Source organism: Aulonocara stuartgranti, assembly GCF_965226115.1.
Source record: "Aulonocara stuartgranti genome assembly, chromosome: 17".
In the NCBI taxonomy this organism is placed as follows: Eukaryota; Metazoa; Chordata; class Actinopteri; order Cichliformes; family Cichlidae; genus Aulonocara; species Aulonocara stuartgranti.
The window spans coordinates 12,097,411-12,112,974 of NC_138953.1; the positions used below are offsets into that span (position 1 = coordinate 12,097,411).

The window sequence follows — 15,564 nt, forward strand, 5'->3', positions numbered from 1 at the left end:
TTGTAATTCTTAATTTCTAAAAACCATTTCCCTGTTGCTAATGATGCATGCATATTGAGAAGGATCAACGTCACATCAGATTAAATGAGGAGGGAGAAGCAAACCGCAGTAAAGGAAAAGAAAATGTGACATCGAAAGCGGCGGAGTGTCCGCGGTTTGCTCGCAAGGTTTTCTAAATGCATGTACATTTGGTTTATCTTACTGAACGGAGCATGAAGGACATTTCTCTCATTTTGCTCTATTCTCTTTAGGGAGGTCCTTGAAATAACTTTGAGTCTACATCAAGCAACTGTTTTGCACAGTGGGTTATTTTGGTATCTGGGGTAACCCAGCTACAAAACACAACAATATGTTCTTACTTAGCCTTTATTGATGAGATGCATGTGTTTGTAAATCATGATAAAATAATAATGATGAAGTGCTGCTAGCAAGTTTTTACTTCTTCTTTAAGTAATGTTTTAAATAGTGAGATGAAAATGTGTTTTCAATTTACTATTCATCAAAATTTATTAGCAGTACTATTTGTGTCTTGCCCTGTTTTCTTTTAATTGAATACATTCCTGTAGTGGCTTTAATCACTATGAATTAAAGGTCCTTTTTATGTCTTTTTTAAAAGAAATTACAGATTAATGTTGTCATGGCTATGTTCCAGGTCACAAATACAGAACTGTGCAAAAGTCTTAAGCCTCTCCTTATTTATTTGTGGTTTTGCTGGGATTCATTGCAGCAATTTATTGAAAGCAGCAAAGATCCTGTACATAGAAATACAGCACATAAGGTAAAAACAGAGTTTGCACATTTCTAACGAGTTCGAAAGTCAATATTTAGTATGACCCCCTTTATTCTTCAACATATCCTGAATGCTGTTAGGCAGGCTTTCTTTAATTTCTTTAAGTAACCTTCAGGAGTAGTTCTCCAGGCAATCGTCGTGGAGGAGTTTGGCCTCCCTCAGCCCTTTCTCTTTGTTTCCCTGAAGGAAGGAACACAGGAACAACCATTCTCCCACTGAGACCATTTGGGATATGGGTACAATTTCTGAACAGTGAACAATAGATGAACCACGATGCATCTATCATGTCCTGTGTGAGGTCTTTACTGGATTTTTTTATGTTTCATAAGGCCTTGACTCTCAGATACAGTTCATCCGCGGTAGATAGTTTTTAGACCTGTCACTTCTTGTTTTGTCCTCCAGTTGTGTAGTTTCCTCTGATATTTTAAGGACACCCTATGCCCCATGCTGAGATATGCCGCGTTTTCGGCTAATAGCTCTTTTGGAATCACTTTTGGTGCAAATATAGATATATTTATGGCTGTCATACTGCATTATTTTTGGAATTTTATAGATTCAACTAAAGAAACGGGCACAAATTATGTGTTTTTGCCACTGGCTGCCGGTAATAAAGCTCTCAAGGATAGTAATTTAAAACTGATTCTTTCCTAAGTTGTGTATTAAACACACCTCTTAATTTAGGTGTGTTATTCATGTTTGATTCATTCGTAGGTCAATACTGTTGCACAAGAATACTTTTAAAACAATACAAATCTGGTTCTTTGGAAGCAAAAGATCAAGAAATGAGGTGTGGCTCAAGACTTTTGCACAGAGCTTTACCTTATTAATGGAATGTACTGCTGCACAGATATAACAAATAAAGTGAAGATATCTACGAAATTTTCATGTTCATCCATAAAATGCCAATAGTGAACACAGGCTCTACATAATGAATCAGTTATTGCTTCCTCTTGCAACACACCTGCCATGTGAGGGCCATTTGCTCAAGCTCAGTCAAGAATTTCAGTTTCATTTCTTGCAGCAATTTGATTATTTTAGCAAGAGTGAAAAAAGTAACAAACTTAACCAATGACAAAATTGTGCAAGACAGGCTCTCATTTACCAGTGTGAACAGGATCTAATTGGCATTTGGAATACACCATCATATAAACAGTAAACATAAGCTGTATGAGAGGAAAATCATATGTGAAAGGAAAGACAAGTATATCATTAAAGAAAGGTACAGTACTGCCTGATGTCAAAGGTGAAATTAGACTTTTCTGAAGCAATCGGGAAAGAAAAGTATTTAATTAATGTCATCCCCTTTATTCCACTGGCAAATGTGCATTAATTATCATGTAGGTCAAAGTTTTCTCCAGTGTTTAAATATTGGAATTTCTTTTCTTATTTTTTTTCTTCATGAATCACAGTTTGAATCCAGAGTTTCGTAGCGCAATGATGTGGACCTAACTGCTGTAAAGTCATTACAGAGTATCTGAGTAAAACAGCAAAGAAATGAGAGATGGAGAAAAACTGTCTTTAACAGTAATTGCCTCGCTGCCGGAAAGAGTGTACGAATACAAGCAGAACACCTGCAAAGACAAGTCAAGCTTATTTTTCTTTCTTTGTGACATTTAATTGTTCTTCTGGTGGGTGGAAATGAAAATGCACTATAGCGCACTAGAATTAACTTGAAAGAGACACCAAAAGAGCCATAGACCCGTAGAAGCTGTGAGGATTATTCATGCCAACCTAACTTACAGACACAGAATAATTTTAAATAAATTATATTATAAAAACAAACAGCCAAAGGAAAAAATAAACCCCTGTATAATAAATCTGTTTTTGCAAAATGTGCACATGTGCGTAAATGGCAGTGGTTCAGATTCAAGTGTCATTAGTCTCAGTACTGTATACAGATCAAGGGCAGAGGTTTGTGTTATTAATCAATTACACGATGCATTCACACAATGCTGATCAAGTGTGACTGTGTTGCAGTTTGTAAATGAGCCAAAGACACGTTCAGCCTAATTGATCAACATCAGCTGATGTGCATTATTCCGACTTGGTTTTGTATGATTACTGATGTATCATCACCATGATATATTTCTTATGCATTTTTTTAAATAAAATGTGTATGAGGATTTTGACTCGAGGTCTGAATCCTTAACGTAATACATTTTTAAATGATGTAGTCTTTTCTACCTGTCTTTAGGGACGTGCCTTTTACTACAGTTTTATTCTAAACAGGCTGTACTGGTTTTTACAAAGACCAGAATCTCTGGGAACAAATTTGTACCTTAATATAAAAAGAAAAACTTGTGTGTATGTTGTTGTTTCTACATCTTCTTCAGTCATACACTTAGAAACGGCCTGGCAGTAATATGGTTCTTCTCTCATCTACTACTCTACTACTGGCTACTTAGAGCTTTGCTTATCTCACATCTACACCTAGGTACAAGTAGAACATCAGCAGGTTTAAACCCAGAACTTTCGTGCTGTGAGGTGATTGTGCTAACATTGCACCACCTTGCTTGAGATTTACACGACAAATACAGAATGAAACCTGAAGCCAAAAATGACTTAGATGCATTTTAATTCACTTAAAAGAAGCAGAAAAACCTTAAAAATCTAAGAATATAATTAACATTTTACTATTTTTAAAAAATATTTCTAAACATAGACTGTCTCCTGATACCGCAGCTTAAAATCTGAAGCAGATGGTGTGATTATATATACATATACATTTCATATATAGATGTAGCATTTTTGGCACCTGAAAAGGACAGATAGATATCTTGAGGGCCAGTAATTTTCAGATTGAATAAAAACAACAAAGAGATCGAAAAAAGGAAAATCCTCCAATCCTACTGCTGCTTTAAACTGATTCACAACAAAGTACACTTTCATGTTTTTAAACTGCATATTTTTTAATGAATATTTTAAAATATTTAATTTCCTTGCAGTAATTCCCACATTAACGTACCTTGGGGGAAGATCAGAAGAAGCAGACACTCCCTTGGTGTGCTCAGTGACATAGTGAACCGACTGAAGTGTGCATTGCTTTGCTTGTTGCCATATTTCAACTGTATCAGCACGCTCGATTCATTCTGTGGTTTGTTCTATTGGACAATAAGACGCCCTCAGGCAGTCCATACTGAGTGATGTATCTGAGACATCTGGTGATGGCTCTGATCATGACCTGTGTCGCTCTCCACCTATTGGTTCACACAGCACTCCAGCTTGCTCAGAGGGGGGTGTGACAGGTAGAAGCGCAGGAAGCCCCTGCTGCACAGAGCTGTGGGTAAAATAAGCCTACCTATTATGTGTGTGTGTGTGTGTTTGTGTGTGTGTGATAGGGTATTCCAGTTACTCAACTCCAGTCTCACTGAGAAGAGTAAGGGGTGAAATAAACTTGCACTCTTCCATGAAATGCAAGATCTCTTTGTGCGTCTACGTGCAAAACGGTGAGATTGATTTGCAGTCTTCGTCAACAAACGTGTGCATGTGTGTGCAGACACTGTTATTCTGCAGCTTAGCTGTGACACCGTTCGAAAATGTCCATCAGCGAGCAGGATAGCGAGGCAGTGTGCCGATCACGGCACCGCTCTCCTTCTTTCTCTCTCCATTGCTCCCTCCTTCAGATGGCCCCAGCGGATGGAAAGAAACACTAATGGCCGCTCGTTATAGAGAAACACCAACATGAAACAGGACTTAATGAGCTGTTTTCTGTTTTGTATTTTTCTCAGGGGGTCATTGTTATTGGTGGAAAATTGATTGGCAGCAAGCCCGCACCCATGGGGACTATGCGATGTTCTGGGCGATAGCAAAGTTGTTGCAGCAAGGGCAGCTTTGTTCAGATGTTTGAAGCTGCAGGGTGTGTGAATGCACGTGCATTTATCTTTGCATTTTGAAGCTGGCATGTGTCTGTGGAATGTAGGGAGTATGTACTCGAGTACTCGAGAGGGAGGTGATAAATCCCAGTTTTCACTGGGTTCTTTGTAAGGACATTTCAAGCTGTGAAGAAATCTACAGCAAAAATAGTTTTTTGAATGATTGATAGATTACTTCTTATATATATCACATAAGATGGTAGCTCAGGCATGTGGAAGTTGTCAGTATTATCCTGTTATCTTTTATCTCTTGTGAAATCCTCTGAAAGATACTAAAGCTTCAGTTACAACACAGATTACATCTTCCTGAAAGAAATACCTAGCAAAGCAGTGTATAACAACAGAATGCTATTTAACCTTCAACAGAGACCTACAAAGAACAGACACTAGAGCCCGACAGATTTATCAGCAGGTCAGTATTATCATTTATTATTAGCTATTTGTCATTCTGTCAGTATCCACATTTATAAAGGCAGATAAGGAAGAGATGGGAGAAACACCCTTCAACCTTCAACCATGTGAGTGGTGCATAGTTTCCCAATCAGAGGGCACGCTACAACTTTCCTGTTGACAACACACGTACTGGCAAGCTACAAAGACGACAATCAGCTAATCCCAGCAGAGCTGAGTAAAAAAATAACTACACTGACCATATGTTTATGTTTTATGTGCCTGAAAGAAGAAAATGATAAAGATACAGGAATATTGTTTTCAGTTTTCAGGAATATTCAAATCTCAAATTCAACTTTTATTTGCCACATACACAATCATACAGAGTACAACATGCAGTGAAATGCTTAACGCTGTGCAATTTCCGACCAGATACAAGTATAAAATAAATCAAAATTAAAAAGGTGTGAAAATCAACAGTGTGCAGATCAGTGAACAGGTACATCGAAGTACATTATTTTGTTATTAAGTGCATGTACAGTTTTGTGAATATTGGATCTAATCAACACACAAACCAGGGCATGGACACATTTGTGAAAATGACAGTTAGGGAAACATATGAAGTAGAGTTTGTAACAAAAAAAGACTGCAGTACATGACCTACATCTCAACATTGGCTTTAATATTGTGGGCAATAAAGAAGGCTTCTGCATCTCAGAATAGTAGTAAAACAATATGAAGCTTTATAAGTTAGGTCACCACTGGTAGACTGCATTTATTTGTTTGTTTGTTTATTCATATACTTATTTGTTCATTTACTAATTAAAAATCTTCTGGAGTTTATGAGTGTTTGTTTAATGACAGTGGTATATTAGTCTGGTGACCTACAGCATTTAGGTTTTCAGATATTGTCATATTGATAAAGACTTAAAATGCAATATAGTATGCAATTATGGTCCCCACTTAATTGAAGGTAAGCATGGAAACTGGTGGGCACCTTTTCAGTGGTTAAGGTTTTGTGGAAATTGTAATTTAAAATAATATATAATGCGAAAGAACTGACATGAGGTGCTGCTGTGTTAGAGCATCTTGCACAGTGAACCATTACACAATCAATTTATAAAAAGGGATAATGTTGGACACAATTAAATACTGTAGAGATGTTTTTCAGTATTCTCTGCTGAGTAACAGCAACAAATGAAAATAAATAGTTAGCTTTTTCTCATCATTCTGGTATTTAAAAATATGTTTAAAAATAGAGTATTAGAAAAATATATAAATCAAGAATGAAAAGAGCAACCCCCCCCCCCCCCCCCCAAAAAAAAAAAAAAAAAAACCCTCTTGATTCTTTTGCTTTGATGTAGTTACTTATCTAAGGTGGAAAGTTTTTTGGGTTTTTTTCTTGTTTGTTTGTTTGTTTGTTTGTTTGTTTGGTTTTTGCTTTGTTTTATTATTTGCTTCGAGCCCTGTGTACAGGAGCTGCATACAAAAATATATTTTGTGAAAAGGGTTGGCATAATAAGCAAATGCTTCAGCCAATACCTTTTGATTAGCCTTGTCTCATGCTTTCTTGCTTTGTGGTAGATCTTTGTTCTGTTTTCACTGAGATATTTGAATGCTAATCAATAAAAAATCAAATCAAATCAAAATCAAAATTTCTGGTAATATTTGTTGACGATTTAAATCTTAGATGATCTGTCTGGGTTTCATGTAATATATATCTATACATACATATTTATAGGTGTAAAAGTTGATCAGGCTCTGCAGTGAATTTAAAAGTTCAAATTTAAAATGAAAACAAAAACAAAATGCTCAGTTTTTTGAACCGATGGTGTGCAACCGATGGTGTGCAACCGATGGTGTGCAACCGATGGTGTGTAACCGATGGTGTGTAACCGATGGTGTGGACTTTTGCCTCGCAAAGCCTATGCTGACTTACATTTTTAAACTTTGGACATTATGAGTAATAACAATTGTAACAGTTTATGCGTAAAAGAAGGACAAGCAATAAAGGTTCATTGTTTTAAAATTATTTCCCAGAACTTGATTTACTTTAATCAACTCCTCGTAAGTAACAAACTTATCCCTAAACATATGTTTTGGAAAAAGGTAAAAAAGACCTATCTGGAAACATTTAGATAGTTTTTGATGTCTTCCAGTGAGAACATTTAATGTTTTTGTTCCCTGATTGCTAACACTTTGGAGATATATTCAATAAAACAATATATTCATATTCTGATTGCCTACGATTAAAGCAAGGGTTTAGGTTGGGGTTGTTGCAAATGGAGAAATCAGATCTCAGAAGGTTAAAGTTCATTTGGTTTTGTAATACATCTTTGAGGAGACATGTTATGCTTGTGTTGCAGCCATTCTTTGATATAACAGGTTATATTTTACCCTAACGCCTCGAGCAAATTTCCCAAAAGCCAAGTCAACTACCCAATATGACTGAAAGGTCTTAGATTTCTCCCCTGCTAGTTTGCGGGAAGAACCTTATTTATTACCAGCTGTATTTGAATAGCACTAATCTATGCATCAAGCCGCAGCACTCAGTCTGCACTTGGTAGATAAAGGCAGCTGGCATACTCCAAGGCGAGGCTGAATATCAATCGGCTACAGATGAAGCCTGTTCTCTCCAAAAGAGGTCCTAAAAGCAGCAAGACTCCACGCATGATTACAGACTGTCCAGCGACAGCTCCTCAAACAGTGACTGGAGATGTGAAGAGATTGCTCTATTATTTAAAATTGGTGGAAAAACACAATATTTTTTACACCATGGTGCAAAGCAATTCTGTGAGCCGGAGGTAGGAACAGCATGAGATCATTCATCTTTTAAAGAGTGGCACACATGATTCACTTAGAGGTTATGCATACATCACATTTTATGCCCAGCAAGGAACAGTTCTGAATATGGGCCTCATTGTGAGGAGTAAGCTGTGTCCTGCCTGCTTTAAAACGGCAAGGGACCCTATTTTCATTTCTTTGCAACTACTGTTCAGATCAATGTGGTAGATTTAGTCTTTGCATTGTGTGTCTAGAGGAAATGTCCCAAAACAGCCAAAACAGAGATTCTTCTCACATATTGAAGGCAAAGGAAAGACTAATCAAGACCTTATTATGGAGGAGTCCATATAACATTTGGCTTCAGCTGGACTGTTTTCAAGCGAGCTTGAATGCAACATTCATGTTGTTGTTTTCCTTTGCTTACAGTGAGCATGTGTTTGTGTGAAATTGCAGGGAGTTTGGCCGATGGAAGGTGAACAGCTTGGCCCTGGAGAGACAAGAGAACAATGGCTTTTCCTTGCCTCTGGACCCCGAGTTCCTCCAGACCATTAGGCAGCTGGGCAGGAGGCCCAGTCTTAGCGCCATCACAGACAACATTATCAGGAAATACGGGACCCACTTCCTGCTCTCTGCTACACTGGGAGGTAAATAAAGAACACAGCTTGTGGTTATCTTTGCTTTTACTGACTTGTCTTAAAACGTGAATAACAAGGTGATGTTTTAGGAAGCCAGATGAACACAGCCTTTTTTACACAACAAGAAATTTTAACCCTCTGATGTCAAAGTCATCACAGGTGTCAACCATAACTCTGTCCCTACCCTAACACTAATCTTAGCCCAGTCACCACTGGTGATGACTTGGACCACAGAGAGTTAAAGAAACTTTTTCAGGATCTTTACAAGTATTTCAGCTTGAGACCCAGAGTGAATTTGACAGAGTGGGAAAAAAGCCTCATGTTTTGCTTGTCTGTTGAGACTTTGGAGCGTTTTCACTTCCCTTTCATCTTTAAAATTCTCTTCTCTACTTCAAAACCCAAATAAAAAATGCTAAAGGGACTTTAATTTTTTTATTTAGTTTCACAGTTTTATTGCTGTAACTTGTGTTCCAACTACTATTCTATTGAAAAGAACCAAGTACATATGCAGGCACAGTGTCTCTGTCTGCCTATTCTTGTTGCTTTTGACTTTAGTCTGTCAAATAAGTAAATTGCCATCAAGGGTAATCTTCAGAATAAGAGTAAACCTCTAGCAGCAGGGAGTCTGTCAGTTAAACATGTTTAATGCTCAAAAGCTTTTTGTTTTGCACATGTTCAACTACTCTAAATATTTAAGTTAATTTTGGCCAAGAATGTGGAATCATTTGTATGTTTTTTAAACGCAGATTTTCTGACTCAACATGTAAAATCTGTCTTTGAAAATGTCAGTAGATCATCTGTTTCCATAACAATAGATCTAAGTTAGCCTGAGTGCTGTAATGTGCAGCAAAGCCCCCAGCTATCTGGTGTTCAATCACCTCCCAGCTGCTCTGTTTGGCTCTTTTCATCTTTTGTCTCTTGTGCATAAACTCTGAATACCAACAGTATTCAAATAGATCGGAGAGACAATCTTGCACATTATTGGTTGCAAACAAAAGGAAAGAAAATACAGCTGCACGCCAAAGATAACACGCAGCATTACCTTTAGCCTGTGCTAGTAGTGCTCTGTAAAAATATTGTAATATATAAAGTTATGCTGGCTAACAAAAAGTATTGTGTTTTGCAACCTCTGTACAAAAAAATTTGCAATGCTGATTTTTGAACTGCACGTCCTTCAGTGCCTATGTCCAGTTTTTATTGCATCGAAGTCTTCTTAATTTCCCTGTTTGTTTGTTTCCTGGCACATTCCCACCACTTTTAGATCAGCGCAATGGTGGGGAATTTTTTTAGCAGGATCAATTGTGGAAAACTTATGTAGCTTTTATCTGAAAAAATAATAACTAATAAGACTTCTACAAATCTCAATTTGTGCAACACAGCAATAGAGTCATCACTAAATTAGGGTGTAGTAACAAGGGCTGTTTGTTCTCTTAGCAGGTTTCCATCTTTATGAGTTTAATGTAAAGAGTATGATGATGTTCGCATGGAGGAGTCATAAATAATCAATCTGTATGTGTCACTGCGTCTGCGTTTTTGCAGGGGAAGAGTCATTAATGATATTTGTGGACAAGCGAAAGTTGAGTCGAACATCAGAAGCGAGTGAATCAAATGGCACAGCTGTGACGCTGGAAGCTCTGCACCAGCTGGCCGCCTCCTACTTCATTGACAGGGAGAGCACCCTGCACAAGCTGCACCACATCCAGATCGCCTCCACCGCCATCAAGGTAAAGTCAGCTTCTCTTTGGGCTTGAGTCACACATAATAACGGAATCACATTATTTGCCAATCGTTTAAATGGCTCCCATTGTTATAGCATTCTATCTATGAACGCAGCCATTCATTGAGTCATTGTTCCAATTTGCTTGGATGCTGCTTCACTGGATAAACATAATTATTGTATTTTTCAAAACATAGCAAAGTGGTCTTGATTAGCCCCCTCACTAAAGAATTAATTCAATCACAGCCAGTATGGTGTATTTCAGTGGTAACCATACAATCAGCAGATTTGGCTAATTTTAACAAGTGGAGCTTGTGTCAACAATCAGTGATTGCTTTTGCTTTTTTTATTGTTTTATTTTATTCTCCAAATTTATTTAGTATGCACACGTTCAACAACTATATTTGTACCTGCATATTAAGAGCCCATTGATATGCTTTCCACTGGTTGAATAGTACGCAAATTGATAAGAGGTCATCGTGGGATTGTTACCTTTTTACATTTATTCATTCAGGTGAACTATAAAGGGAGTCCAACTACCCCATCAAATGCTGTATATGTTTTCTTTAATAATACACATTATTACAAAAAAGGTTTTTATTTCCAAACGTTACTTTCTTATTAAAAGATAGCGTCACTGATTTGGCTGTGTGTGTACTCATGATGTTGCAAGCATAATTATTCTTGCTCTCCTTTTAGAGAGTAGCTATTGGACTAAATCAAGAAAAGCCCATCCAGTAGTCAGTACTTGCCAAGTCCTAACCACTTACTACCACTTACTTTATGCAGTTTACAGTCTGTGAAAGGACCTTGATGAGCAACTGTGCACTGCTTCAAATGCAAAATAGAAATATTAAAATATTTTTAAGCCCTTAGTTGAGGGAATTAGAACTATGTAAGGACAGGGAACCTCCGTGTTAAATGACAGCTATTTTTCTTACCATTTTTAATTAATGAACCATTAGGACTAAATGCACTTAAGACCTTACCTAATGTTCTTGCCAAAAATCCACCGGCAGCCATTAGTGAGGCAACCTCTTTATTGCTTAATAGTTTTACTTACAAAACTGTTGGGCAAAATGTGTATTATAACAGTGGTTGCCAAGCTTTCATTTTATTTTATGGAATTCATTTTATAATTATTATTTTGTATACTAACATAAGCTTCCTCAGGGCTTATAAGTATAATTATTATATATAAGCCATAATAGACGTGCTCTATTATGTCAGGTTGAGTGTATTTAATATATTTATTTTTCTTCTTCTCTATAGAAGGCACAATTGTACCAGAATATTTTAGATACTTTTTTTTTCCATTTGCCTTTTTTTCCTTGAAGTATTCATTTTTTGTGATTGTAAGCCAAGCACAAATTATATTGGCTTACCGTCGTTAAATAATTAAAGAATAATCTTTAATTCTTATAAATGATTTTATTTTTTATTTAGTAACGTAGGAGACTATTCCTACAACCCTGTGTCACACCAATGATAATACATGTTAAATCTTGAATGGCTTGTAAAAATGTAATTAAAAACCCAACGACCTGGGGCTGAAAATGAAGCCACTATAAAGATTCAAATACTGTAATTCCTTAAATAATCACTTGAGGCTACTTTCAAAAGTGAGTCAATCCCCGTGGACGTCCATATTAAAATGGCTTTACAAGAGGAAAAAAATGTTTACAGTCTGTTAAAGTTTATAACCCTAATTTGAGATCCCGTCTTCCTTCTCTCACCCCAACTGGTCACAGCAGATGGCCCCGCCCCTCCCTGAGCCTGGTTCTGCTGGAAGTTTCTTCCTGTTAAAAGGGAGTTTTTCCTTCTCACTGTTGCCAAAGTGCTTGCTCATAGTGGGTCATATGATTGGTGGGTTTTTCTCTGTATGTATTATTGTAGGGTCTACCTTACAATATAAAGCGCCTTGAGGCAACTGTTGTTGTGATTTGGCGCTATATAAATAAAATTGAATTGAAAAATTGGTATAAAAAATGATAGTTTGCCTCATACTTATAATGGTAGCTAATTACTGACGCATGTAGCTGTAGCTTCTGGATATAGGCATTTTTAATACTCAAGTTTTGGTCTTCAAACTTCTACTATTTTCATATGTTACTTATTATCACTAATTAGCAATTAAGTCTGTAATACACCTATACGCATTTATAGGCAACTTGTTTACTAAGCTAGGTGGTGCTAGCTGAGAACTCAGCACTCCACCTTCTCTTCCAAACATGTTACATTGGGCTCCACAAAGCCAATGTGGCATCTGTAGCACTGAATGTTGTGTTATGTGATTACATCTTTTATATATAGTCTCTGGTATTTAAAAAGTTGTTTGTAGAAAAAAATAACTCTGAAACATCAAACACAATATTTATTTTATTAAAAGAAACTATAATGTTTGAAAGCTGACAAACTGAATAATCTTCTTAATATTATTTAGCTGAGAAATTAGAAAAAAAATATCAGTTTCCTTGCAAGTATTGCATTGTTGTGTTGGCTTTGATGTGACATTTGAGTAAACATGCACATTCAATGAGCAACCAAGAGAAGACATGAAGCGAGCAATACTGTTTACTTCCCTTCTCACTTTAATGTGTGTATTCACAAGCTTACATATGAGGCGGCATTCTGAGCATATCTAGATAGGCTTATGTAGGCTTATCAACCTACATCTTTTACAGCTTAATACCTCCAGGGTGTGTTCATACATCACTCTGTCAGTTGTTATCAAGCAGAATGAATTGAATAGGCTGGGTTTGTCCTTCACTTAAAATTCTCTGTTTTCAGAGGAATCTGTTACTTCACGTGGCTTTAATGTGTTTACGCCTACCTTTGGTAAACCACAGATTAGCATCTAAGAATGTGGGTAACAATAACAATGTGTAAAAACTAGAGATGGCACGATACCACTTTTTTATGTCCGATACCGATACCGATATCATAAATTTGGATATCTGCCGATACCGATATGAATCCGATATAATGTTTTTTAATCAACAAAACTGTTTTTTTTAAATATCTTGCTGCATTTTGTATAAGTTCATACTCAAGTTTAAAACAACAACTACACTAAAGCTATTCTGTTATACCTGTATGCAAAAAAAAAAAATTTCATAGTTCAGCAATACTGATCAATCTAATAAACTTAAACCATCCTCCCTATTCTGGTATTTTAAAGAGTACTTAGCGTAAATATTAAGCAACCTAACTAATAGGGTTCCAACTCCCAGCAACAACAAAAATAAAAAAATAAAAAATAGGGAACCACCCCTCACGCGCCACCTCATGATGCTTAATCGACGTAATCAACCTTAATTTGATGCAGTGTGAAAAAAAAATGCACAGAAATCAATTATTTTTCAAGAAATATTAAATAGATTCAACATCTTTCTTCAACAAAATTGCAGACTGCACAGATGGTACCTTCCCAAAGGAAAAAGTACTATAGCTTACTAGGGTATATATATTAGACTTAATAGTCACTATATACAGTAATTGACTTCTATTCATTTTACATCAAATTAAAACTTTGGGTGTAAGATTCGGATAATTATTTATTAAAAGCTAGACATTTTAAATGAGAATAAGAAAGAAAAGTATGTCTTTGTGCCCCCTTTTCCCTGTTAATGCCCTATCGGCCCCCCTGGCTAAACTTTGCTAGATCCGCCCCTGCACAGTTACCAGCGTCAGCTACGTAGAAAAAGATCCTCGAGTAGAAAGTAATATTAAATACATTCTAACAACAGCTTATCAAGCTTAAACGTGCTGCTGTTGTTCAGCCGCTGGTTTCCTCTTTCTGGTGCAAAGTGGGCCAAAAACAAACAAGAGAGATGGACTCGCGACAGAAAAGCCGATCAGCTGATCGTTAAGCAGTTTCATGATTGAAGTAGCAGCAGGAGAGGCAGTCGCTCCATATATCGCTTGTTAAGCTTAACGCAGGAATGCTTTACAAACATTCAGAGATGGACTTACACACTTGCTTTACTTCTCTTGGGGATAACTTTGTCGGAGATGAAATGCCGGGTTGCTAGCGAAGCTCCACATGCTATCCAGACCACCGACAGGTCCTGCATGCCACAGCCGCTCTATCACGTGATGCATACTGCTCCGACGTGCTAACGTTCTGAGGTGAGTTACAGCGTGTTGCAAGTTTTGTGAGGTGCTTTCGTGATATTTAATGGATCGGATTACATTTTTTATTTTTTTCCGATATCCGATCCAGTAATTTAGGTCAGTATCGGACCGATACCGATACGTAATATCGGATCGGTCCATCTCTAGTAAAAACACCAGTCTGAGACACGGTCAGCTTCTTCATTCTGTTTGTCATGTGATTACACCTGCTTCTGCAGTGATAGTTTTGAGATTGGATCTGCTAAAAAACAGAGATACCTGACCTGACTAACAAATCAATGTTTGCCGCTTATAGATCTTTGATGCTTTCCTGCAGTGCCACTGACTAAGAAATGAGCTTTATGTGAGAGCATGTATTGAATGTTTTGAAGATGTGTTGAGCTGAAAATGAGGAGGCAATCTAAAATTACCTGATATTATTTAAAATGAGATCACATTAGATAACAGAGGACATATAAGGAACGACGCCAAATTGAGAATTAGTACACAGTAAAATATGTGAATCAAAATAAATAGTAAAAACTATTGCAAGGTAACTTTACAAAATGATATTCATCAGTAAATGGATCTGATTGTGGTGTCATAAAATATAAGAGTTCATTACAAACCTACTGAAAAAGTACCAGTTTTACAAAAACATGTGGAAATGTAGTTGTTATAAAAATTCTGTTTAATTTAAGAATACATACAAGCCTGATGTGCAACCCAGTATCACGACAAAACATGTAAAAGGCACGCCTGTTCACCGTATCTATGTCACACTTCACTCCTCCAAAGTGTGAAAAGACACATGCAGAAGCTGCAGTAACAGCAGAAAAGCATTTAAACAGACATTATTAACACGTTTACATACATCATTTCTGACGATTAAGGGCTGAATGTGAAATGACTGAAATGTATCCTATAGGTTTTCTTGTTCACTTGCCTTTAAATATTTTATGGTAATGCATACATTACACATTTTGGCACAATATTGGGTTGTGATGTGTCCGAATTGGTGTCTTTGTAACTACTGTCTAAGACCGAAGTGAGAGCTGGTGTCTTGCAGGTTTTGGATGTGTCTTTGAATCAACACAGCTGATTTAAATGGCTAAATAACTTCTTCCATATGTCTTGAAGTTCTCCAGAGGCCTGGTAATGAACTAATCGTTTGATTCAGGTGTGTTGTCCCCAGTGTTGGGTAAGTTACTTTAAATTAGTAACTTAGTTACATTACTAGATACTTCTATCAAAAGTAAC

The 15,564-nt window shown here is 36.8% G+C and overlaps 1 protein-coding gene across 1 annotated transcript in view; it reads left to right on the forward strand.

Annotated features, from left to right (window-relative positions):
• The window catches only part of LOC309692844 (BMP/retinoic acid-inducible neural-specific protein 3-like), a 68,449-nt gene that overhangs the window by 18,577 nt on the left and 34,308 nt on the right, over nt 1–15,564 (forward strand). The window contains exons 4-5 of the mRNA XM_082511673.1: nt 8,290–8,480; nt 10,011–10,195. Of these exons, the coding sequence (XP_082367799.1) occupies nt 8,290–8,480; nt 10,011–10,195 (376 nt within the window). The remainder of the gene's footprint in view (nt 1–8,289; nt 8,481–10,010; nt 10,196–15,564) is intronic.